General features: G+C 41.4%; 1 protein-coding gene and 1 long non-coding RNA gene across 12 annotated transcripts in view; one reads left to right on the top strand and one right to left on the bottom strand.

Moving 5' to 3' along the window:
* The window catches only part of CLASP1 (cytoplasmic linker associated protein 1), a 303,251-nt gene that overhangs the window by 116,922 nt on the left and 164,058 nt on the right, over positions 1 to 22,271 (top strand). For all 10 annotated transcript variants that reach the window (XM_063631296.1, XM_055262139.2, XM_055262140.2 and 7 more), the window contains exon 7: positions 10,340 to 10,437. In XM_063631296.1, coding sequence (XP_063487366.1) covers positions 10,340 to 10,437 — 98 coding nt within the window. The remainder of the gene's footprint in view (positions 1 to 10,339; positions 10,438 to 22,271) is intronic.
* On the bottom strand, positions 16 to 21,226 carry LOC129472480 (uncharacterized). 2 transcript variants are annotated; one of them, XR_008653958.2, is made up of 3 exons: positions 21,041 to 21,226; positions 9,548 to 9,838; positions 16 to 41 (listed from the first exon to the last, which is right to left on the bottom strand). It is a non-coding gene; the product is annotated as an uncharacterized lncRNA (long non-coding RNA). The 2 variants fall into 2 exon arrangements; XR_008653957.2 differs by having other exon boundaries at positions 16 to 46.

The raw sequence follows: 22,271 nt of genomic DNA on the forward strand, positions 1-22,271 counted from the left end.
GAGATGCATTCTGGTGTTCCGTGGTGGGTGGGACTGGAGTCCTAATCTTCATAGAACAATGATGATTATTTAAGAGATCCAGTACCCATTAGCATTTATAAAATATTTGTACATTTAAATGTGTAAAATAAGTTTACATTTAAGTATAAAATTGGTAAATGTGGTGGCCACTCTGTCCTCTTCTATACACAGGGCTGAGAAATCACTAGCCTAGAAATTGATGTTATCCAGACCAGCCTCCAAGATAAGATGTCTGGCCACCACTTCTGCAGCCAAAAGGGGTGGTGCCGGGGGTGGTGGTGCAGAATCCGCTGAGGTTGGGGAGAATGATTGGAAGAGGGTCTGAGGGGACTTTCCTGAGGTGATGGGAATGTTCTACATTTTGCTTTGGGGGATGGCTCCACTGTGTATATCATTGTGGAAACTCCTCCAACTGAACCCTTAAGAACTGCACTTTACCTAAATTAACAAAAAGTACCACTTAGTGTGAGGGTAGGAGAGGAGCTGGCTGTCTCACCTGTGAGTTACCAGGCAATTCACAAAGTTGTACAAGTCTAGGCTGGAGAAATAGCATTGAACTCTCCTCCCAGTTCAATGCTGTTTCTCAACCAGAGTCATTTTTATTATGTCATCTCATACAAACTGATAAGAATGATACTTCACTAGAAGAAGGGACAGAAAATGGAACAGTAATTTACAAGAGAAATATATATGGTCAGTGGCCTCTCCTGTGAAATCTTGGTTGATAACTGCTAAGTTACCCTCCCAGGAGGTTGTATCAGGCTGGCCTTCCACCCACCCTCTCCTGGCCTCTAGCTCCCCTGAGTCGGCACCCCTCCCCTCCTGCCCTCCAGGCCCTTTCCTTATCTTGCTGTTAGTTCCAGCAGCAGGCCTCTCTCCCTTCTCTTTGGCTGTTGTGCTGCTCCTTCCACCCCAGCCTCTCCCCTCCTCACTGCCTGTCGTCTGCTGTCTCCCTGCTTTCTTCTTCCACTCATGCCCTTTTTCAGCCTTTGTTGAAAATATATAGCATTAGGCCGGGCATGTGGTGGCTCATGCCAGTAATCCCAGCGCTGTAGGAGGCCAAGGTGGGTGGATCACTTGAGGCCAGGACTTTGAGACCAGCCAGGCCAACATAGTGAAACCCCATTTCTACCAAAAATAAAAAATTAGCCAGGCATGGTGGCGTTCACCTGTGATCGCAGCTACTTGGGAGCCTGAGGCACAAGAATCACATGAACCTGGGAGGCAGAGGTTACAGTGAGCCAAGGTCGTGCCACTGCATTCCAGCCTGGGCAACCCAGCAAGACTTTTCCTTTTAAAAAAAAAAAAAAAAAAAGGAAAATATATGGCATTGGAAATAAATGTTTAGACATTTTTATTTACTTATACTTTATATTCAAAGTTAATTTAAAAATAAATTGTACTTTTTTAAAAAAGATTCTAAATTACCAAATAGATTATCGTTTTGTATCCTTCCTCCCTTTTGGCTTTGTTTCTGTTTTTGTTTTCTGTGGGAAAAATCCTTCATAGAGGCCACACTCTGGGGGTTTCGCTGCCACCACATGGAGTGCTCTAGCAGAGCAGAAAAGCCAACTTGCTGAGGTGATTCTCTCCTCATTCAGTTGCTGACTTTGGCCAGACAGGTGATGTGAATGTTCACACTGCCTGTGGAGATCTTAACACCTGGGGTGGGCGGTGCAGGGCTGGCTCCTCTAAATGCACTTCTGTGGTGGGGCAATATAAAAACACAGACCAGACCTACACCATCCAGAACTATAACAAGGGACGTTGTCTAGAGTCTGGTTTGGGGAGGGTAGCACTGCATGGCTGGGCACCACACTGCAGTCCATCCCACAGGGTCCCCTCGCTCACCCCCGTTTCCCCCTTCTTCCTCTTTTTCTTCCACATATATTTAGCGAGAGCTCATGCTGTGGGCCTGTCTTGTCTGTGTGGGTCCTTGGGCTTTTTGGGGAAGGGGATGGAGATTACTAGCTTGATTTTGCTTCTGCGCCTCAAATTTTGCTTCTGCAACTGAGGTGGACCACATCCTCCAGAGGAAAGTGAAGGAAATGCCTTGTTGTCCTAGGGCTCTTCACTGATGAATAACCTCAGTATTTCTCCGCCCAAAAGATCATGGATTCAGTGTAGATTTTAAGAGACATTGGGAGTGGAATGTTAAGCACATTTAAAATTTTGAATGGGTACATTCTCATCCTTGAAGCTATTCAGATAAGCCTTGGAGAATGCCCTACTCTTCACAGGTTTTCCTTTTCTCTGAAGTTTTCTGCTAGAGGAGGCCTCGCTTAAACGTTCCTAAAGCTTTGGTAGAAAGGAGACAGGAAGGGCCTAGTCTGTTTTTGTGTTGGCCTACTCTCTGATACTATTTTTCTCCTTTAGATCTAGGGTTAACTTTTAAGGTCTCTAGGCATTTTAACAAGATTTTCTTTATTTTAGAAGTACACAGATTAAATTTCAAATGATCAGCACAATCCCACATTCTCAAAATGTAGATTCAGTTGTTTAAGAGTTTAAGATAATGTCGAGTCTTTAACAGTTTGACATACTGTTCTAAAGTTGCCAAAAGGCACAGTATGTTTAATATTAATACTTGAGCTACCTGACGCAATGTAAGACACCTGGGTTAAAGGCATAGATCCCTGCTTTGCATGTAATAGCTGACCTTGGAGTCACTTGGATCTTGAGCCTCAGTTTCCCCTTTGAAGTGGAGGCAGTGGGAAGTACCCCACCCCTCAATCCTTATGAGAGTCCTCGCAAGTGAATGTTCTTAGGTGCAGGTGTGACCTGTTGGTCTAAGTAGAAGACTCTCAGAAGGCCAAGTTACTCAGTAGTCTCCTCATCTGAGATGGTCATTTTCATTTGTAGAAATCATGCACCTACCATGTGCCAGTGGGTTTCTGAGAAACTCAGGTGTATAGTGCTTTAAATATATGAAAAACCTTAATTGTAGGATAGCCTTAGTGTCTTGAGATGTATTTGTGATATTGACATAGCCATACTTATACCAAACATTGGCAGCCCTGGAGTAGACTATACACAACTGCCATATACCAGACACTAGTTTCACTACCAAAAATCAGGTGCTCCTGGACTGATTATGGGTAATAATAATAATAATACAACTGAAAAAAGTAGTACATTTAAATGGATTACATCTTACTGCTGTATAAATCATAAATAGATTGTATAATTTTAAAAAATAATTTATGAAGAAGCAAAGAGATAGTTTTTAAAAATAAGATAGAAAATGTGAGACTTGTTTAAAATGTTTCATTAAGCCAAAAATTCAAGTTAGCACTTCCTGCCTAGTGTCTTTAATGGCAGTTATACTTTTTGTGCCAGGAAGCCCTAGGCTTTGGCCAGGAATTTAGAGCCTATAGTGGTTTTGTGGGTTGAGTTCTAGGCCTGTGTGTCTGCTTTTGGAAAAGTTCTTATTATTTGTTTTGTTTTTTCATTTCCCCCACCTCATCCATAAGATGAGGTTGGTACTCTAGGGGCAGCTTTCAGTATTCTGTAGTAGACAAGATTTACAGCTAGACTATTCCAAATTGAGCACTCTGAAAATAATCCATATATTCACATGTGCCTTAGGAATGTTTTGTCCGCACATATATTTGCATATGCGCGCACACACACACACACACACACATACACAGACATACAATCAATCCATATCTCCCTTCTGCCAGGAAGTTCTGCTACCTACCTCCCCGATACTAACCAAGTTAATTATTCCTGCGTCTGGGGTTCTTGTGTAGCTTGCATGTGCTTTTGCTGTTGCCTTTATTTTAATTTTTTCATTAATCTTTCCTACTAGTCTCTGAACCTCTAGAGTTAAGATTATAACTTGTTCCTCTTTGCAGTTCCTGATGCCCCATAACTATTTGAATGACTTTCCCTTATTTGCCAAGTCTCAGGCCAGAGAGGACACTGTTGTATCAGTGTTGTCTCTGCACTCAGGCACCTGACCTAGTAGTCAGCCTCCAGCTCTTCATTTCCCCACAGCCAGTGTGCGGAGAATCCTCTTTCAGCTCTTCAGGCAGCGGCTAACAAAGACTGGATTTGGTGTTTAAAATTAACTCGGCAAGTGTTCGTTTCCTTAGTGGTCTGAGTGCAGTGACTCAGAGCAGGGAAGCCGTTCAGAGTGGGCCACAGGTGTAGTGTGTGTGGGCTAGGATGCTTTTAGTTACAAGTAACTGAAAACCCAACTCAGAATCATTAGAGCAGTGGGGAAATGTGTCATTCTGCATGACGACAGGTCCTGACGTAGGAAGTTTCCGGGATCTGCCACTAGCTCGGAGCCAGAGTCTTGGGCATCTCAGCCTGTGCGCATTGCCCCCCAGAGCTCTCAGCACAGGCATAGCACAGGTACAGCTGCCGCACGCATGCATGGTTGGCCTGGTGGAGAGGAGGCTGCTGCTTCGTGAGCTCCTCTTCTGTTTTCAACTTTCATATCGAAAGGTTCAAACATGCACATAAGCAGTGAGAGTGCCATAAAGCGTCCCCATGTGCCATCAGCTCATTCAGCAAGGCCAGTGCAGTTTTGTCTTTTTCCCCTCCTCCATCCCATTATTTTGAAAGAAAAGTTAGATTATTTTGAAGCAAATCTTAGGCCACATTTATTTAACTCTTAAATATTTTAAAAGATAGACTTTTTTTTCCTTCAAAAACATAACCTTAATACCATTGTCACCTCCTGTGCCCCGAGAATCAGCAGTTCTCTCCTATCGTCAAATACCCAGCCAGTGTTCACTTTTCCCTGAATGTCTTTTTCCAAGAGCAGAGAAATGTTTTCCAGAAGCTTTCCCATAGATTCCCCTCATGTTTCATTGTTGGAGAGTTGCATTCCATGTCCCTGTGTGACCCAGCTGCTGGGAAGGGACTAGAATTATGTGATGGCCATACACTAAGGATGTACCTCCTGAGCTGAGAGAAGCTTTTCTTCACGGAGGTGGGGATTTCAGTACGAAGTCTGTGCTTGTTGATGAGGACAGGGCAGTGGCTGTAACAGAGGCAGCCAGTGGTCCGAGGCATCCTAACAATAGGAATTCCCTTGACTAGGTAAGAAAAGCCTGAGTTCTGCCTGAAAACTTTTGATTTCATCTTCGTAGCACCTCACCTACCCTTTTGCAGGCAGGCCAGCAGAGGGTTGTGTCCAGTGGGACTCCCAGTGCTGACTGCTGGCCCTCGTGTTGAGTTTGGTCGTTTTCAAAGCCTAAAACATCTTGAAACATATGATGACCATTGCTAATTCCGTGCTGTTTCCAGCTGGACAGAGCTCAGCAGGAGGGAGGAGCACCTCTGCTGCTGGCTTGACAGAGCTCCCATGCGGCCCTGCCCCAGTTGCAGCCTGGGAACCAGGGGTGGGCTGTTGGGCACAGCTGTACTGGGGTGCTGGGGTACCCACGCTCCAAGGCACTGGCTGTGGGGCTGTGCTGGGTTCTAGGAGGACAGGGTGGATTTAGGGTCTCATCAGTTTATAGACTGCTTCCCTGTCCCCCACCCTAGGGCAGAAGCCTTCCTTTGAGTTTTTTGCTTTGCAGGAAGCCTTTATTTTGGCATTCACATTAAGGTGCAATGCGCTGGTGAGAAGAATGTTAGCTTGCCCCCAGAGAGGTGCCCCAGCCTACCATTCCTGATCTGTGGGCCTTGGGCAGATGACTAACCTTGCCAGCCTCTACACCTTCCAGTGTGCAGTGACTATGAGGAAGGAAGGAACAACATGGTCAGACATTAGAGACCTTAGATTCTGTAAAGCATGCATATAAGACCTGGCAGAGCGTGCTGCATGTATGAGGCTCTTGTCTTTTTGCAGTCTTCATGGCCTGACACGTTGCGGTGCCTTTCTGTGGTGAGCCTGAGGGGTCAGCAGGGAGAGGCAGTGCAAGACCAGTGAGAGCCTGTGTAGAAGCGAATAGCTGCATTGTCCTTCAGTCTCAGCTGAATGGCTTTTATTTAAACCTCTTCTCTATTAGAGTGTCCTACTTTGCAGTACCAAGGAATATCTGTTCATCTGCAGTTCTTCAGTGAAGAATAGTTTAGACCCCTAAATGCTATCTGACCCTGTAACTTTCTAGGTCTAAGGAACGATTATTTTAAAGGATAAAGATGTTGGTTTAAAAGATATAGATAACACTAGCCATTGTGTTGATTGCTTTATAGATACAAACTGTAGGCCACAAACTGCTGGCATAAAGCTGGTTTCAGCCTATAGATTCTTGGATGTGTGTATGCTTGTGCCTGCAGAATGTTTTAATTTTACATTTTGAGTTCAGATGAGTTTATATTTGGGAGATTCATATTTTTAACTTTTCTTGAAAGGATAGAAGGTCTGGTAAAGCTGTGCTTCCATTCCTCTGTGGCTGGGTGGTGCTGGCCCGTCTGCCTGAGCCTCTGTACCTTATCCCTCTTCTGTCCCTGCCTCCAGGGTTCCCTGCCAGTGCCATTTGTCACCCTGCACTCAGCCTGCTGCAATCACTCACTCCTCATGTCACTGTCTGGCCTGTGTAGGCGTTTCAGTTCATTTTCACATAGTAGGCACTCAAATATTTGTTGAATGAAACTGTAAATTCTTTCAGTCCTCAGAACAACCCTAAATTTATAGAGGAGGAAATTGAGACCAAAGGAGTTCTGGTGTTTTGTCTAAGGTTACACAGCTCCCTAAATGGCCAAGTAGGTCCTTAAGTCTACTTATTAATATTTGACTCTAAAGCTAGTAATTTTTCCAGTAAATCTCTTAAACGTTTATGGCCCAGACTTTCTAAGTAGCTGACTGGGTATTGATTGTTCTTTAAAGAGATCACCCATTGAGATTTGCTTTGAGCAGATGTTATCCCTAGAAACTAAGCAAGATGGTGATACACTTTAATAATAATACTCAAGGTATAGTAGCATTGACTACTTCTGTAATATGTGCATTTTTCTTTGTTTATTTTTCTTGAGACAACGTCTTGCTGTGTCACCCAGGCTGGACTGAAGTGGTGTGATCTCGGCTCACTGCAACCTCTGCCTCCTGGGTTCAAGCGATTCTTGTGCCTCAGTGTCCCAAGTAGCTGGGACTAACAGGCGCTTGCCACCATGCCTGGCTAAAGGTTTTTTTTGGTATTTTTAGTAGAGATGAGGTTTCACCATGTTGGCCAGGCTGGTCTCCAACTCCTGACCTCCAGTGATCTGCCTGCCTTGGCCTCCCAAAGTGCTGGGATTACAGGCATGAGCCACTGCGCCCGACCGTATTTTCAATGTAAAAATGTTCCCTAACATTAGAAATTATTTTTTTCCCCAAAAATAAACTGATAATCTGTGTTTGTCAGCTCTGGCTGCCGTAACAAAATGCTGTAGACTGAGTGAGTTAAACAACAGAAATTAGTTTTCTCATAGTTTTGGAGGCCAGGTTCTGGTTGGGGCTCTCCTCCTGGCTTGTAGATGGCTGCCATCTCACTATGTGCTTATGTGACCTCTTCTGTGTGTGTACCCAGCTCTCTGGCTTCTCTTATGAGGACACTAATCCTCTAATTTTAGGGTCCTGCCATCATGACCTCATTTAACCTTAAGTGCATCCTTTTTTTTTTTGAGACGGGGATCTCGCTCTGTCACCCAGGCTGGAATGCAGTGGCGTGATCTCAGCTCACTGCAACCGCTGCCTCCCGGGTTTAAGTGATTCTCCTACCTCAGCCTCCCAAGTAGCTGGGATTACAGGTGTGCACCACCATGCCCAGCTGATTTTTGTATTTTTTAGTAGAGATGGGGTTTCACCATGTTTGCCAGGCTGGTCTCGAACTCCTCACCTCGAACTCACCTGAACTCGAACTCCTGAACTTAAACTCGCCTGCCTGGGCCTTCCAAAGTGCTGGGATTATAGGCACGAGCCACCATACCCAGTTACCTCCTTTTTCTAAAAAAAAAAAAAAAGCTTGAGTCTTGCTTTGTCTCTGAGGCTAGAGTGTGGTGGTAGGATTATAGCTCACTGCAGCCTCCAACTCCTGAGCTTGAGTGATCCTCCTACCTCAGGCCCCCCAAGTAGGTAGGACTGTAGGTGAGTACCAACTGGCCCAGCTAATTAAGAAAAATTTTTTTTGTAGAGATGGGCACTCACTTTGTTGCCCAGGCTGGTCCCAAACCCCTGGGCTCAAGCTATCCTCCTACCTTGGCCTCCCAAAGTGCTGGGATTACAGGTGTGAGCCACCATGCTCCGCCCTTAATTGCATCCTTGTAGGCCCTATCTTGAAATATGTTGGAGAATTAGGGCTTCATCATTTGAATTTTGGGGGCACACAGTTCAGTCCATAGCATGAGGTTTTGGGTGACAATATAACCTAAGATTTGCCTTTTTCCACTGGAAGAGATAAAAATTATGAGTAAAGTTCCCTGTCCTATAACACTGTTAAATCAGAGGACTCCCTTCAGCATTTCAAATTGTAAATTTTTGTTTGTATTCCTACTTCTTTTCTCTTCATTCTGCACTACCTTGATGTTGTACTCTCATCTTTGCTTACTGAATTAAGCATAGCCTCCCCAGTACCACCTGGCCTTGGTTCCATTTTATGTTTTAAAAATGTCTTTCTTCTTACCTTTTTATTTGCAAATTTTTTTAACATACAGAGAAAGTGAGTGTATTTACCAGTTAACATTTGTCACATTTGTTCTATATCTGTGTGTACACACATACATACATATACAGACACATACTTTTTTCTTGAGCCATTCGAAAGTAACATGCAGATATAATGATTTTTTTTTCTTTCTTTCTGAGACAGAGTCTTGCTCTGTTGCCCAGGCTGGAGTGCAGTGGTGCCATCTCAGCCTACTGCAAACTCTGCCTCCCGGGTTCAAGGGATTCTCCTGCCTCAGCCTCCTGAGTAGCTGGGACTACAGGTGCATGTGCCACCACGCCCTGCTAATTTTTTTTTATTTATAGTAGAGACAAGGTTTCACCATGTTGGCCAGGCTGGTCTGGAACTCCTGACCTCGTGATCTGCCCGCTTTGGCCTCCCCAAAGTGCTGGGATTATAGGTGTGAGCCACCGCCCCCGGCTTATAATGATATTTTTAACCCTAGACATATCAGTGTGTATCATTTAATAACAAGGATATTTTCTTATATAAACTCATGCCATTTTTCTCACCCTGGAAATTTTTTTTTTTTTTTTTTTTTTTTTTTTGAGACGGAGTCTCGCTCTGTCGCCCAGGCTGGAGTGCAGTGGCGCAATCTCGGCTCACTGCAAGCTCCGCCTCCCGGGTTCACGCCATTCTCCTGCCTCAGCCTCTCCGAGTAGCTGGGACTACAGGCGCCCGCCACCACGCCTGGCTAATTTTTTTGTATTTTTAGTAGAGACGGGGTTTCACTGTGGTCTCGATCTCCTGACCTCGTGATCCACCCACCTCGGCCTCCCAAAGTGCTGGGATTACAAGTGTGAGCCACCACGCCCGGCCTATCACCCTGGAAATTTAACATTGATACAGTGATGTGTAATATACAGTCCGTATTCAAATTTCCCCAGGTTAAAAAAATAAATCTACCCTGTCTCTCACACCTTATTTTGTATTTCATGCTGCTTTCTTAGTTTGTATCTGGTCTGGCCAGACTGGCGTACTTCCTCTTCCTGAAGCATGTGCTGTGCGTGTCTGCTTTCATGCCTTTGCGCAGGCTGTGTCTTATTCGGAATCCGCTCATTCCATCTGGACCTGGTGAAATCCTGCTGTTCCACGCACTTTGCAGTGGTTTCTTCCTCATACGGCATCCGTTGACATCCCCTAATGTGATTGCTCCCTTCTTTAAACCGCAAGCTCTTCATGCTCTTGAATAATGTTTATTGCATCATGCCCTGTAATGTAGAATTTTAGGACTTTTTAAAAATCTCCTCCTTAGGACTAGGGGCTTCTTGAGTATGGGACTTCATATAGCCTGTACTACCCATTTTTGTTGCTCATTAAGTATTTGTTTCATTGACTTAAATCCAGAGTGTTTTACATGGGGTTTTATTTTTAGTATCATTTATTTATAGTGTTGTTTCTTAATTTGGAAAGATGGTCTGAAAATTCCAGTTTTCCAAAATCACCTTAAAGAATGGAAAGAACTAAGGATATGGACTTTGCCGTGTATATAGGGATGGGGGTCCTACAGTTTTACTACCCTTTGACATTGTATCAGCAAAGTGAAAACCGTCAAACATGGCTTTCTCTAGACAAATGTATGTAAGGATTGTATTCACAGTTGCACTGGTAAAATGGTGATAAATTGGGGTGGTATATGGCCTGTTGTGTCCCAGCAGGATTTCCTGGGGGATGACACAGAGCAGCTGTAAGATCTCTTCTTTTATATCTAGGTTCGAGATGCAGCAATAAACAGCTTAGTGGAAATTTACAGACATGTAGGAGAACGTGTGAGGGCAGATCTCAGTAAAAAAGGATTGCCACAGTCCCGGTGAGTGCAGATTTTTTCCTTTCTTCTGCTACCCCGCCCCCATTCTTTTCCAGTTAATACCTTGATTTGCAATACTTTTTCTGTTGTGGTTATTTTATTCAAAGAATATACGGTTAGAGGGTAGTTGGAGATTTTGTCCAGATCATACATCAGGGGTCCGCTCCCATTCCAATTCCTCAGAAATGAGACTTTCTCACTCAGACAACTGGCCAGGTCCCATGCCATATACTGATTTTAAAAGTAATTGGTATTGAAAAATTCAGCACTCTTACAGTTTTATGGTTCTATATCTATGATTCTATATCTGTATCTGTACAGACAGCACTTAGTATAGTAGGTGCTTAGAATATTTTTGAATGAATGAAGCCATTCCAGAATGGGTTTGGATAAAAATTTGTAAGTTATAATTTTGGAAATCATGTTTTAAATGTAACTTTCTGTTTTCATGTCATTCTCAATGTGTATAAGCCCATGCAAGGGGATCAGTGTCTCATCAGACCCAAGACAATTGGAGTCCACAAATGTGACTTTGTTATAGTCCAAATTTTTAAAATAATGTAATGATCAGATATGTATAATTTTAACTGTGATGGAGAAACTTAACACCAAATTAATTCCAAACTTTTACCCTGGGTCATTCCTTTAAGGGGGAAAGTAGTGTTAAAATTCCAGACAGATCTGGAGTGGACTCACAGCGCAGCTTATCTGAGCCTGTCATTTTGTCCATGGAAACCCCAGAGGCCTAGAAACATGAAGTGACTTTTGAGAGATTACACAGCTACTAAGAGAGAGAACAAAGTTCAAAACCCTGTTCTTCTGACTTGCCTTTTAATTTTCTCTGCCCTGTTTCACAAAAGAGTTTATGGCATACTGGGCATCTGGAAATAGGATGGAATATTGAAATATACAGGAGTCAACCGTCTTGATGTCTCTAAGGCAAACATGACGGCAGTGGGCCCCAGACCCTCAAGTGGCGGCTCCACGGGCAGACAAGTGGACTGTGCTTCCTTGTGGTTGAGAGTCATGCCTGATCTGGAATTGCTGTCACCATGTGTGCACAGGATGATTAGATGGGGATAAAACTACTTTTCATGTTCTTTACAAAGGATAATCTGTGATAATAGTTTTTTTTTTTTTTTAATTCCTGTGTTTTGTGAACCTCAGCCTTCTGGTCTTTGAATATATGGTGAGAACACAGGAGGAAAAAGAACTCAATAGCAATACTTAACAATCTCTCAGGGAAAGTTGGAGGGTACAGATGAGCAGGGAAGGCATGATATCAAGGGAAGGGACTGTTTAATGACAAAGTCACCATGATTGTTGGGAAAACAGGTCTCGAGAGTGAAACCCTGCCCTGCTGCAGGGATGGCCTCATGCCATGCTGTGTAACTTGATGTGACCCCAGACCATGAATCCACCATTTTACACAGTTTTCATCTTAACAGGAGGCTTCCTCTGTATTTTTGGAGGGTAACCACAGCAAACTAGCAAATCAGGGGGAAATGACATGGTGAAACCGAGATCTAGAGAGGTGAGTGCAGGAAAGAGTTCAGGCAGCTGGCCTGAGACTGCTGTCCTTAGAAAGGCCTGCTTACAGGCGTGGCCCCATGCTGGTGTCTAGAAATGTGGATTTAGGGAGGGCCCCCACCATTCCCAACAAGTGGAATAAGAGTGGCTCACTGTGTCAAACTGCACAGCACAATTTGGTTTATGCTGAATACCTGCTTTCCTTCTGGGAGTCTGGCATTTTGTTAAGTGCCAGGCAGAGGGTGTTTACATGACCAGCCCCCAGGAAAAACCCCGGGCACTGAGTCTCCAAGGAGCATTCCTGATAGAAGGCATATCACTTGTGTTGTTACACCTCACTGCTGAGGGATTAAATATGTCCTGTGTGACTCTTCCAGGAGAGTCTCTAGGATGCTTGCCTGGTATCCTCTGGATTTCACACCATGCACCTTTTTCCTATGCTGATTGTGCTTTGTATCCTTTTGCTATAAAAAATCACAGCTGTGACTATGATTGTGCTGAGTCCTGTGAGTCTTCCTAGTGAGCCAGTAAGCCTGGGGGTGGTCCTGGAGATCCCCAACACAGTGGGACCTCAGAGGCCTGGATGCCAGAGCTGGAGTTAAAGCCTTTTCCAGCTCTCAGTCACATGTTTCTCAGGTTCTTCACATGACCCCCTCCTTCTCTTTCTTTCTTTTTTTTTTTTTAATAAAAAACATTTAAAAAGGTGCTACAAAAGAACTTGGACCTCTGAATAGAAATGAGGGTTTCTGCTAGCTCACATTACCTAAAATCCTCCTACAAATTCTCCAAAATGGAGAGGGTGTTCTTAGGGAAATGGACCCGCACCCTTCACATCCATATTGTGACACTTTGGCAGACACGAGTGCTTGGAGAACTATGCTGTTCTTTAAAAACCTTACTCTAGTGAGAGAAGCTGAAACTTCAAGTTTCTTTGCATTTACTATAAGACAGTACCTAAGATCTAGAACTCTGAGGGGCAGAGGCTCCAGTTACCACCTTGTTTTTGTGCCCAAATGGAATGAGGCTTTTATGGTATCAGAGAACTTCAGTATCTGCTATATGTGGTTCCTCATGGGTGACTGGATTACTTGAATAGTCTAGACTTCTCTTACATCATTATAGATTTTTTAGTAATTTTGTGAGCACAGATTTTTCAACTTAGCAAGTTTCCATAGGACTATTACAATATGTAAAATTTGCTTAATGCTTTCCAAAACTTGGCTTTAGTTCTAAATTAAAAATGTCTTCATAACAGTTTGTTCACCAAGAGAGTTTGTTGAGAAGAATATGATTAATTATATCTCTAAGAAATACATGGTGAAGAAAATGCCTTAGTGAGATCACCTAAATGACATAAATAGCAAGAGTAGTAATCCCATTCAAGCAACAATTTTCTTTGTCCATTTCGCAGTTGAGAAAAGAGACCTGTACAACCAGCTTCACTTTGGAGGAGCTGGAATTAGGGATCAGGGCCATTTGTTGTTATTTCAGTCTTCTCTTCTTGTGGTCAAAATCATATCGAGCCAGACAATAAAGCGGAAGTAGTTAACAAAATCTTCATGTTGAGGGTCTCCCTACTTACATGGGGTCTCACAGTAGTTGAGGCCCTAAAGGTATAGAATATTTGACCATTTAACATGGTTTTTACATGTATTATTATAGTTCATGTACATATGTTCAGAAAATAAATAACTTTTAGCCATCATAAGATATCATGTAGTTGTGTGATACTCTGCGAGGCATGCTTGACAACTTAATAAAATGTTAACTCTTTGTTACTTTCATAGACTTTCAGCATATCTTGACATTCACTCTCATCCCATTGAATCTTCTAGAAAATATTTTTAGTCAGTATCACATATTTTAGTTTGCAGAGTGTTGGGAAAAAGTTCACTGATGTTAAATTTCTTCTGGGATCATCATTTGGGAACCAAGCTTCTGAAAAGCAGTGGCTTTAAACCTGAAGATAATTTAACTTATAGACAGGGCTGAGATATAGATCACTTGATTCATTATAACTATTTGGTAGCTTACATTGTGAACCTACTTTTTTAAAAAACAGATTTCATAATATTTACTCATTTGCTATCTATTTTAAAATTTATAAACATTCATCAGGTTTTATTACTTAATGATTGTTTCAGAAAGGGAAAATTGGTACTTTAAAATTTTTAACTTGCTTGCTAAAGCTTTAGTGTTAAAGAGAACCCAAGGTGAAAGCAGATGATAAATTGTTCTGAGACATCATTTATTTTTAATTTTATTTTTTGTCATAGTTATTTGTACACACAGAGATTCAACTAGATTAATAAGATACATTTTTGAACAGACAGTTCCTCACTCTTTCTGCCATTTTCTGCTCCTCAGAGGCAAACGCTGTCAACTGTTTTTATTGATCCTTATGTTATTTACTGTTCTCCTAATAATTGGCAGGTATTGCTATTTACAAATTTTTTGTCACTATAAGAATTATAGTTTTTACTATGGAGGCTGAATTTCAGCTCTCTCTCTCTCTCTCTCTCTCTTTTTTTCTTTTTGAGATGGAGTTTCGCTCTTGTTGCCCAGGTTGGAGTGCAATGGCGTGATCTCAGCTCACCGCAACCTCCGCCTCCTGGGTTCAAGTGATTCTCCTGCCTCAGCCTCCTGAGTAGCGGATTACTGGCATGCACCACCATGCCTGGCTAATTTTGTATTTTTAGTAGAGACGGGGTTTCTCCATGTTGGTTAGGCTGATCTTGAACTCCCGACCTCAGGTGATCCACCCACCTCGGCCTCCCAAAGTGCTGGGATTACAGGCATGAGCCACTGCCCCTGACTGCTCTTTTTTCTCTTAACCTCCCTCATATATACTTCCAATCTCCTCATCTACCAAATAAAGTCATATTTTAATTTTGGTAAGGACAACATATAGTTCATATTATGATTATGAATGCTATTTACAGTTCACTATTAATATTTGGTAAACTATGATTACCTTTTTCTTACAACTTTTTGTTTTTCCTGGGGTTAATAATTGTTTTAGTTTCATTTGTATAGTTCTCTATATACTTACTGCATATTCATACTTTCTACTTGCTAACCTCTCTGCCAGTTGTGTAAGTCTGTGAAGCCTGTTTCAGCCTGGACTGGCTGCCATCACTGCCTTTTGCAAAACCATCATCCTGACACCACTTTGTCATCCTGGGTCTTTGCTTCACATTTCTCGGCAGGTGCATCTGCTGTTTCTTGGAGACCAGGCCTTTTCTTTCTTGGTTCATTCATTCATTCATTCATTCGCTCATTTGTTTTTTAAAATTATTTTTATTTATTATTATTATTTTTTGAGGCAGGATCTCGCTCTGTTGCCCAGGCTGGAGTGCAATGACATGATCATTGCTCACTGCAGGCTTGACTTCCTGGGCTCAAGTAATCGTTCCACCTCGGCCTCCCAAGTAGCTGAGACTACAGGCGCATGCCACCATGTGCGGGTAATTTCTGTATTTTTTGTACAGATGAGGTTTTGCCATGTTGCCCAGGCTGGTCTCTGTCTGATTTTTTTTGAATCACTAATTCAATCTCTCTACTTGTTAGGGGTCACTGATTTAATTTCTCTACTTGTTAGGGGTCTATTCAGATTTTCTGTTTCTTTTTGAATCAGTTTTGGTAGCTTGGGTCTCTGTAGGAATTTAGTCATTTTATCTTGGTTATCTAATTGTTGGCATATAATTGTTCATAGAATTCCCCTGTAATCCTTTTTATTTGTACATGCTCAGCAGTGATGCCTTCCCTTTCAAGGTTCTTATTTCATTAATTTGAGCCTTTGCTCTTCTGGTCAGTCTAGTTAAGGTTTGTCAATTTTTGCCTTTTCAAAGAACTAACTTCTGGTTTCATTGATTTTTCTGTTTCCCCTGTTGTATATATTTTGCTTATTTCACTCTAATCTTTACTTTTGATTGGTTTGATGTACTTGTCTTTTTCCAGTTTTTTAAGATGGAAGGTTATTGATTTTTTTTTTTTTTGAGACAGAGTCTTGCTCTGTCACCCAGGCTGGAGTGCAGTGGCGCAATCTTGGCTCGCTGCAAGCCCCGCCTCCTGGGTTCACGCCATTCTCCTGCCTCAGCCTCCCGAGTAGCTGGGACTACAGGCGCCCACCACCAGGCCTGGCTAATTTTTTGTGTTTTTAGTAGAGATGGGGTTTCACCGTGTTAGCCAGGATGGTCTCGATCTCCTGACCTTGTGATCCACCCTCCTTGGCCTCCCAAAGTGCTGGGATTACAGGCGTGAGCCACCGCGCCCGGCCCAGGTTATTGATTTGAGATCTTCTGTTTTAATGTAGACATTTACACCTATGAATTTCTAAGTACTTTAGCTGTATTCCATAAGTTTTGATATGTTAATGTTTTCATTTATCTCAAAGTATTTTCTAATTCCTTTTTGTTTTCATTTTTGAGTTATTTGTTAGGAGTGTTTGATTTCTACATTTGTTTGTTTCTCATTTCTTTTTGTTATTAATTTCTGATTTTATCCTATTGTGGTTAGAGAACATAATTTGTATGCTTTCAGTTATTTGAAATTCTTTTTTTTAAATTAAAAACATTTTTTTGAGGCAGAGTCTCACTCTTTTGTCCAGGCTGGAGTGCAGTAGTACAGTCTTGGCTCACTGCAACCTCTTCCTCCTGGGTTCAAGCAATTCTTGTGCCTCAGTCTCCCAAGTAGCTGGGATTACAGATGTACACCACCACACCCGGCTAATTTTTGTGATTTTAGTAGAGACGAGGTTTTGCCACATTGGCCAGGATGATCTCAAACTTCTGCCCTCATGTGTTCCACCTGCCTCAGCCTCCCCAAGTGCTGGGATTACAGCCCAGCTTGGTCCACCGTGCCCAGCTTGAAATTTATTGAGGCTTATGTTTGTGGCATGGCATGTGGACTCCTGGATAATGTTCCGTGTACACTTGAAAAGAATCTGTAAGGCAGGCCCAGTGGCTCATGCCTGTAATCCCATCCCTTTGGGAGGCTGAGACAGAAGGATTGCTTGAGCCCAGGAGTTCAAGACCAGCCTGGGCAACATGAGACCCTGTTTCTACAAAAAAATTAAAAAATTAGTTGGGTGTGGTAGCGTGTGCCTGTGGTCCTAGCTACATGAAGACGCTGAGGCAGGAGAATCTCTCCAGCTTGGGAGGTTGAGGTTGCAGTGAGCTGAGATCGTGCCACTGCACTCCAGCTTGGGTGACAGAGAGAGACCCTGTCTCAAAAAAGAAGAATCTGTATTCTGATATTGTTTGTTTGAATGTCTTATAGATGTTTGTTCTAGTTGGATTATAGTGTCATTGAAGTCTTATTTTCTGGTTGATCCTCTTTCTGGTTTTTAAAATCCATTAAGGAATGTACATATTGAAGTTTCCAGTTAATACTGTTGAATTATCTATTTCTCTCTTCAGTTGTCACTTTTTGCTTCCTGTATTTTGGGCTCTGTTCTTAGGTGCATATATGTTTATAATTGTTATGATCCCCTGAGCATTGACTCTTTTACTATTGTAAAATGTCTTTCTTTGTGCACAGAGAGAAGTTTTGTCTTAAGGTCTGTGTTGTTATCACTATAACCATTCTGGCTCTCTTTTGTGTACTGTTTGCATGAAATATCTTTTTCCATCCTTTACTTTTCAACCACTTTGTGACTTTGAATCTTAAGTGTCTCTTAGGCTGGGTGTGGTGGCATGTACCCCCAGTTCTAGCTACTGGGGAAGCTGAGGCAGGAGGATGACTTAAGCTCTAGTTCAGCCTGGGCAACCTAGTGAAACCCCATCTTTCATAAAAAAAATAAATACAATGAGTCTCTTGTAGACACTATAAAGTTGAGTCTTATTTGTTTATGCAGTCTGACTTTTTTTAACTTTCTGTTGGAGTGTTTAATCTATTTATATTTAATGTAGTATGATAAGGTAGAATTTATGTCTGCAGGTGTGCTATTTATGTTCTGTATGTCATGACTTGTTTCTTGTTCCTCTGTTACTGCGTTATTTTGTGTTAAATAGATATTTTCTAGTGTACTGCTATAACTTTCTGTTTATTTTAGTTTTTTGGGGGGGAATTATTTGCAGTTGCTCTGGGGCTTACAATTAACATCTTAACTTTAAACAGTCTAGTTTAAATTGATACTATTTAATTTCAGTATTAAAAACTTCTACTTAGCTCTGTTTTCTTTTTCTTTTTTGCTATTGTCATGCAAATTACATCTTTATACATTATAAGCCCACCAGTGCATATAGTTCTATAATTATTGCTTTATGCAGTTTATTTTTAAGTTATGTAGGACAAGAAAAGAGCTAAGAACAAAAATACCTTTATACTATATTTCATATTTACCTATGTAGTTATTTTTACTTTTTTTTTTATTTCTTCATGTGGATTTGAGCTATTGTACAGTGTCCTTTCATTTCAACCCAAAGGACTGTTGTTTTTCATTTATCTGGTAATATCTTAAGTTCTCCTTTGTTTTTGGTGAATAGTTTTGTTACATATAGAATTCTTGGCTGATTGTCTTTTTAATTTCAGAACTTTGAATATATTATCTATTCCCACCCTGCTCCACTCTGGCTTTCATGGTTTCTCATGAGAAATCAGATATTGACCTTTTTGAGGATCCCTTGTGCACAATGAGTGGGTTCTCCATTGTTGCTTTAAAGATTTTCTCTTTGTCTTCTCTTGTGACAGTTTGGTTATTGTGTCTAGATTTGGATCTCTTTAAGTTTATCCTGTTTGGAGTTGCTCGTTAAATATGTAGATTGTTTTATATCAAATTTGTGAACTTTTTAGCCATTATTCTTCATATATCTTTTTTTGATAATTTTTCAACGTGGTAGATGCCTGAGGCAACAATAACAACTAGGGCAAAGAATCTGACCCAAAAAGTCCTTTGAAAAGTACCATATCTCCTTTTCTTTTTTCTGTTTTCCTGGGACTTCTGTTATGTGACTGTGTTGGTACATTGGTTTTGTAAGATGATCTCTTAGGCTCTGTTCATTTTTTTGTTTGTTTGTTTCTGTTACTTAGATAGGATATGGTATCAATTGACTGATTTTCAAATTTGTTGATTCCTTCTTGTCTCAGCTCAGATCTGTTGTTGAACTCCTCCTAGTGAATTTTTAATTTCAGTTATTGTACTTTTCATCTCCAGAATTTCTGTATGGTTCTTTTAAATATATTCTTTCTCTTTGTTGTTATTCTCTATTTGGTGAGACATTGTTCTTACACTTTAATTCTTCAGAAATAGTTTTCTTTAGATCTTTCAACATATTTATATTAGTTGACTTGAAGTCTTCATTGAGTTAAGCCAATGTATAGGTTTCCTTAAAAATAGTTTTTGTTGACTGATTTTTATTTCCTTTGTATGGGCCATGTTTTCTTGTTTCTTGGTCTCATCATTTCTTGTTGAAACTGGACACTTTAAATAATATATTGTGGCAACTCAGGAAATCATATTCTTCCCTCCCCACCCCAGATTTTTTGTTGTTGCTGTTTATTGTTTTTGTTGCTTATTTTGGTCTAGTGACTTTCCTGAAAGAATTCCTTAAAGTCTTTGTTCTTTGTTTTATGTGGCCACTGAATTCTCTGGTTGGTTAGCTTAGCGGTTTGCTGATGATTGAACAGAGATTTCCTTAAATGTGTTGAACCGGTAAGTCTCCCAGCCTCTACTGACTGGCTCTGTGCTTTGGGGGCATGCTTTCAGTGCTCTGAAAGGTGTTTTGCACTTCTGTCTTCCTTTTTATTTCCTGCTTGTTCAGAGTGTCAGTCAGCCAGTGGGGACATTAGAGCCTTCAGAGGTCTTTCCTGGGCCTGTGCATGTGCACAGCCTTGCACATATATGTGACCTCCCAGGTTCCCAGGAGTATGTCAGTGTTTTCAAAGTTTGCTGTGGACATCTCAATTTCTGCCCCTCCTCCCCCTGTTTTTTTTTTTTCGTATGTTTGGTCGGCTTCTTTGCCCCAGTTGTTATTTCTGTCTCGGGTATCCGCCATATTGAACAGTTGTCACTGGTTAGTTTTGATCATCGCCTCAGGGAAAAGGCCTCTAACATTGAACAAGCTCTAAGTCAGGTCAGATAAAGACAAGCCCTGCAATTGGGCTTGCAGGGATGTGCCAGATAGGTGGAATGATAGTTCTTTGGGAATGGGGACTTTTAGGGAGCTCTAGACTTGGGAGCTTCAGCTCTTTCTAGTGGCTGCCAGGCTGCTGGTTTTCACACTTACCAGATGGTAAGTTGATTTGGACAGTTTTTGCCAATGTTTTCTTTGCTTCTTTGAAGCAGATTTTCAATGGTCCTTATTCTGCCATTTTAAAGGGCTCCTCTCCTGTTTTATGATCACAATATTTTCTCTTATCTCTTTGGAAGCACTAATGACATTTTTTTAAAAACTTTTTCTGTCTCTTCAAAATCTCTTCTGTCCTCCAAGTTTGGATTTTTAAGTATGTGTTTATGTTGATTTCTCTTTTTCATGCTAGAAGCTCTGAGTATATGGATGCCGCTTATTGACTGAGATTGCTGTGATTAAGTATTTGCTTCCAGGAAATTATTTAGAATTTATATATAAAATTTTCTAGGAAGGAACTAATTTGAACTAAATCTTATAGTAAAATAAATTCTAGTTGGATTGAAGAGTTTAATATGGAAATTTAAATTCAGAAAAAATAGAGGAAGATGGTGGTTGTCAAACCAGTAAAATTTATTTTAAATGGAAATCCAGAGATTTAAAATAAAACAATTTGGTGGCTTCAGAGGGTAATCATTAGTTATGTATTCAATGTCTTTGAATATATAAAACTCATCCTTTTAGATTCATGTGAATCAGTAGGTCCCAAGAGAGACATTTTATATTTTCGTGCTCAGAGCTAGCAAACAAAAACCAGTCCTTTCATTCTTAAGGATGCTTTGTTGGTGTTAGACTGTCTCTTTAGGTGGTAACCTTGATAGGAGCTGTTGTAGCAGCATTAATGAGCAGAGAATGAGGGAGCTAGTGAGACAGGAGAGTAAAAGCAGAGGGAATTCTGAATTAAGGTGGACATACTAGTAATAGTTATGTTTATAGTGTTCTCATACCTAGTTGTTCAGGCTTGCCAGGTTGTGGGTAATGTGACCACAGTGAGAATGCCTCACCACTGAGAAAGAATCCGCAGACTCGTACACAATTACCATTTGGAATGGTGAATACTCTCCCAGGAATGGAAGAAATACTTGCCCTCTTCCAGTAATTTCAGGAACAACCAGACTAGAGGTATACCTTGGCTCCAACTTGCAGACTTGCAGGCGTGCTCTCATCAGAGGGTGTGGTTGTGACACAATCAAGTAGTGCCTTAGTGAGGGCATGCCCTGGCAACCTGTGTCATGATATTATTTATGAGTTTGTCAAGCCGTTGGAGATCTTTGTTACTTTTAAAAAGGGAAGATAATGGAAACATCATAAGAAACACAATCATGTAAGGCATCTTTCCAGTTCTTTAGTCACTGCTGGATTTGAAAGTGAGTTATAGTTTTACTCATATCTGGTCCTGAGGTGGCAATTGGAGTTTTATTCAGTGCCAGTTTTAACTAATGGGTAGTGGCTGCCTGGAATAGTTTTGAGAAGGATTCTAAGGGAACATCTGGGCTTGGTGGAAAGATGGCTTAAAAAGATTGTTGGTGTCTCCTATGGAATAGGGGGAGGCAGTGCATCAGTTTGGTTCATCCCCCTCATTTGCTGATGTGTAATTTTGGCCTCTCTGTTACTTAGAGCATAAGCTCCAGAGGGTAAGAACTCACTAGCTTGGTGTTGGGCACATAATGGGCACTCAGGTATTTTTGAGTGAATGAACAAATGAATGAACTAACACCAGAGCTTGTGTGAATACCTACAGTTTTCCAGAGTGAGGAGTTAGGTTCCAGCTGTCTAACATAGTGATGTAACTCTCCTGAGTGAGTGTCTGCATGGCATACATAGTGTTTGGTACAAATACCAAAAGAATATAGCTCACATCTCTACCCCTGAGGAGCTTCCATTTGCTTGAGAAGAAAAGGCAAACATATTTGAAATGATGACAGCTGGCAGGATAGGATGGTGTGTTAAAAAGCTCTTAAAATGTCCCTAAAATTGAATGCACAGATACGTTGCTTTGGAATCTCAATACTTACTCCAATATACCTGCGAGAAAGCCTCTTTTTTCTTTTTCTTTCTTTTTTTTTTGAGATGGAGTTTTGCTCTTGTTGCCCAGGCCATAGTGCAGTGGCACGGTCTTGGCTCATTGCAACCTCTGTCTTCTGGGTTCAAGCAGTTCTCCTGCCTCAGCCTCCCTAG

Source organism: Symphalangus syndactylus, chromosome 22 (genome assembly GCF_028878055.3).
Source record: "Symphalangus syndactylus isolate Jambi chromosome 22, NHGRI_mSymSyn1-v2.1_pri, whole genome shotgun sequence".
Lineage (NCBI taxonomy): Eukaryota > Metazoa > Chordata > Mammalia > Primates > Hylobatidae > Symphalangus > Symphalangus syndactylus.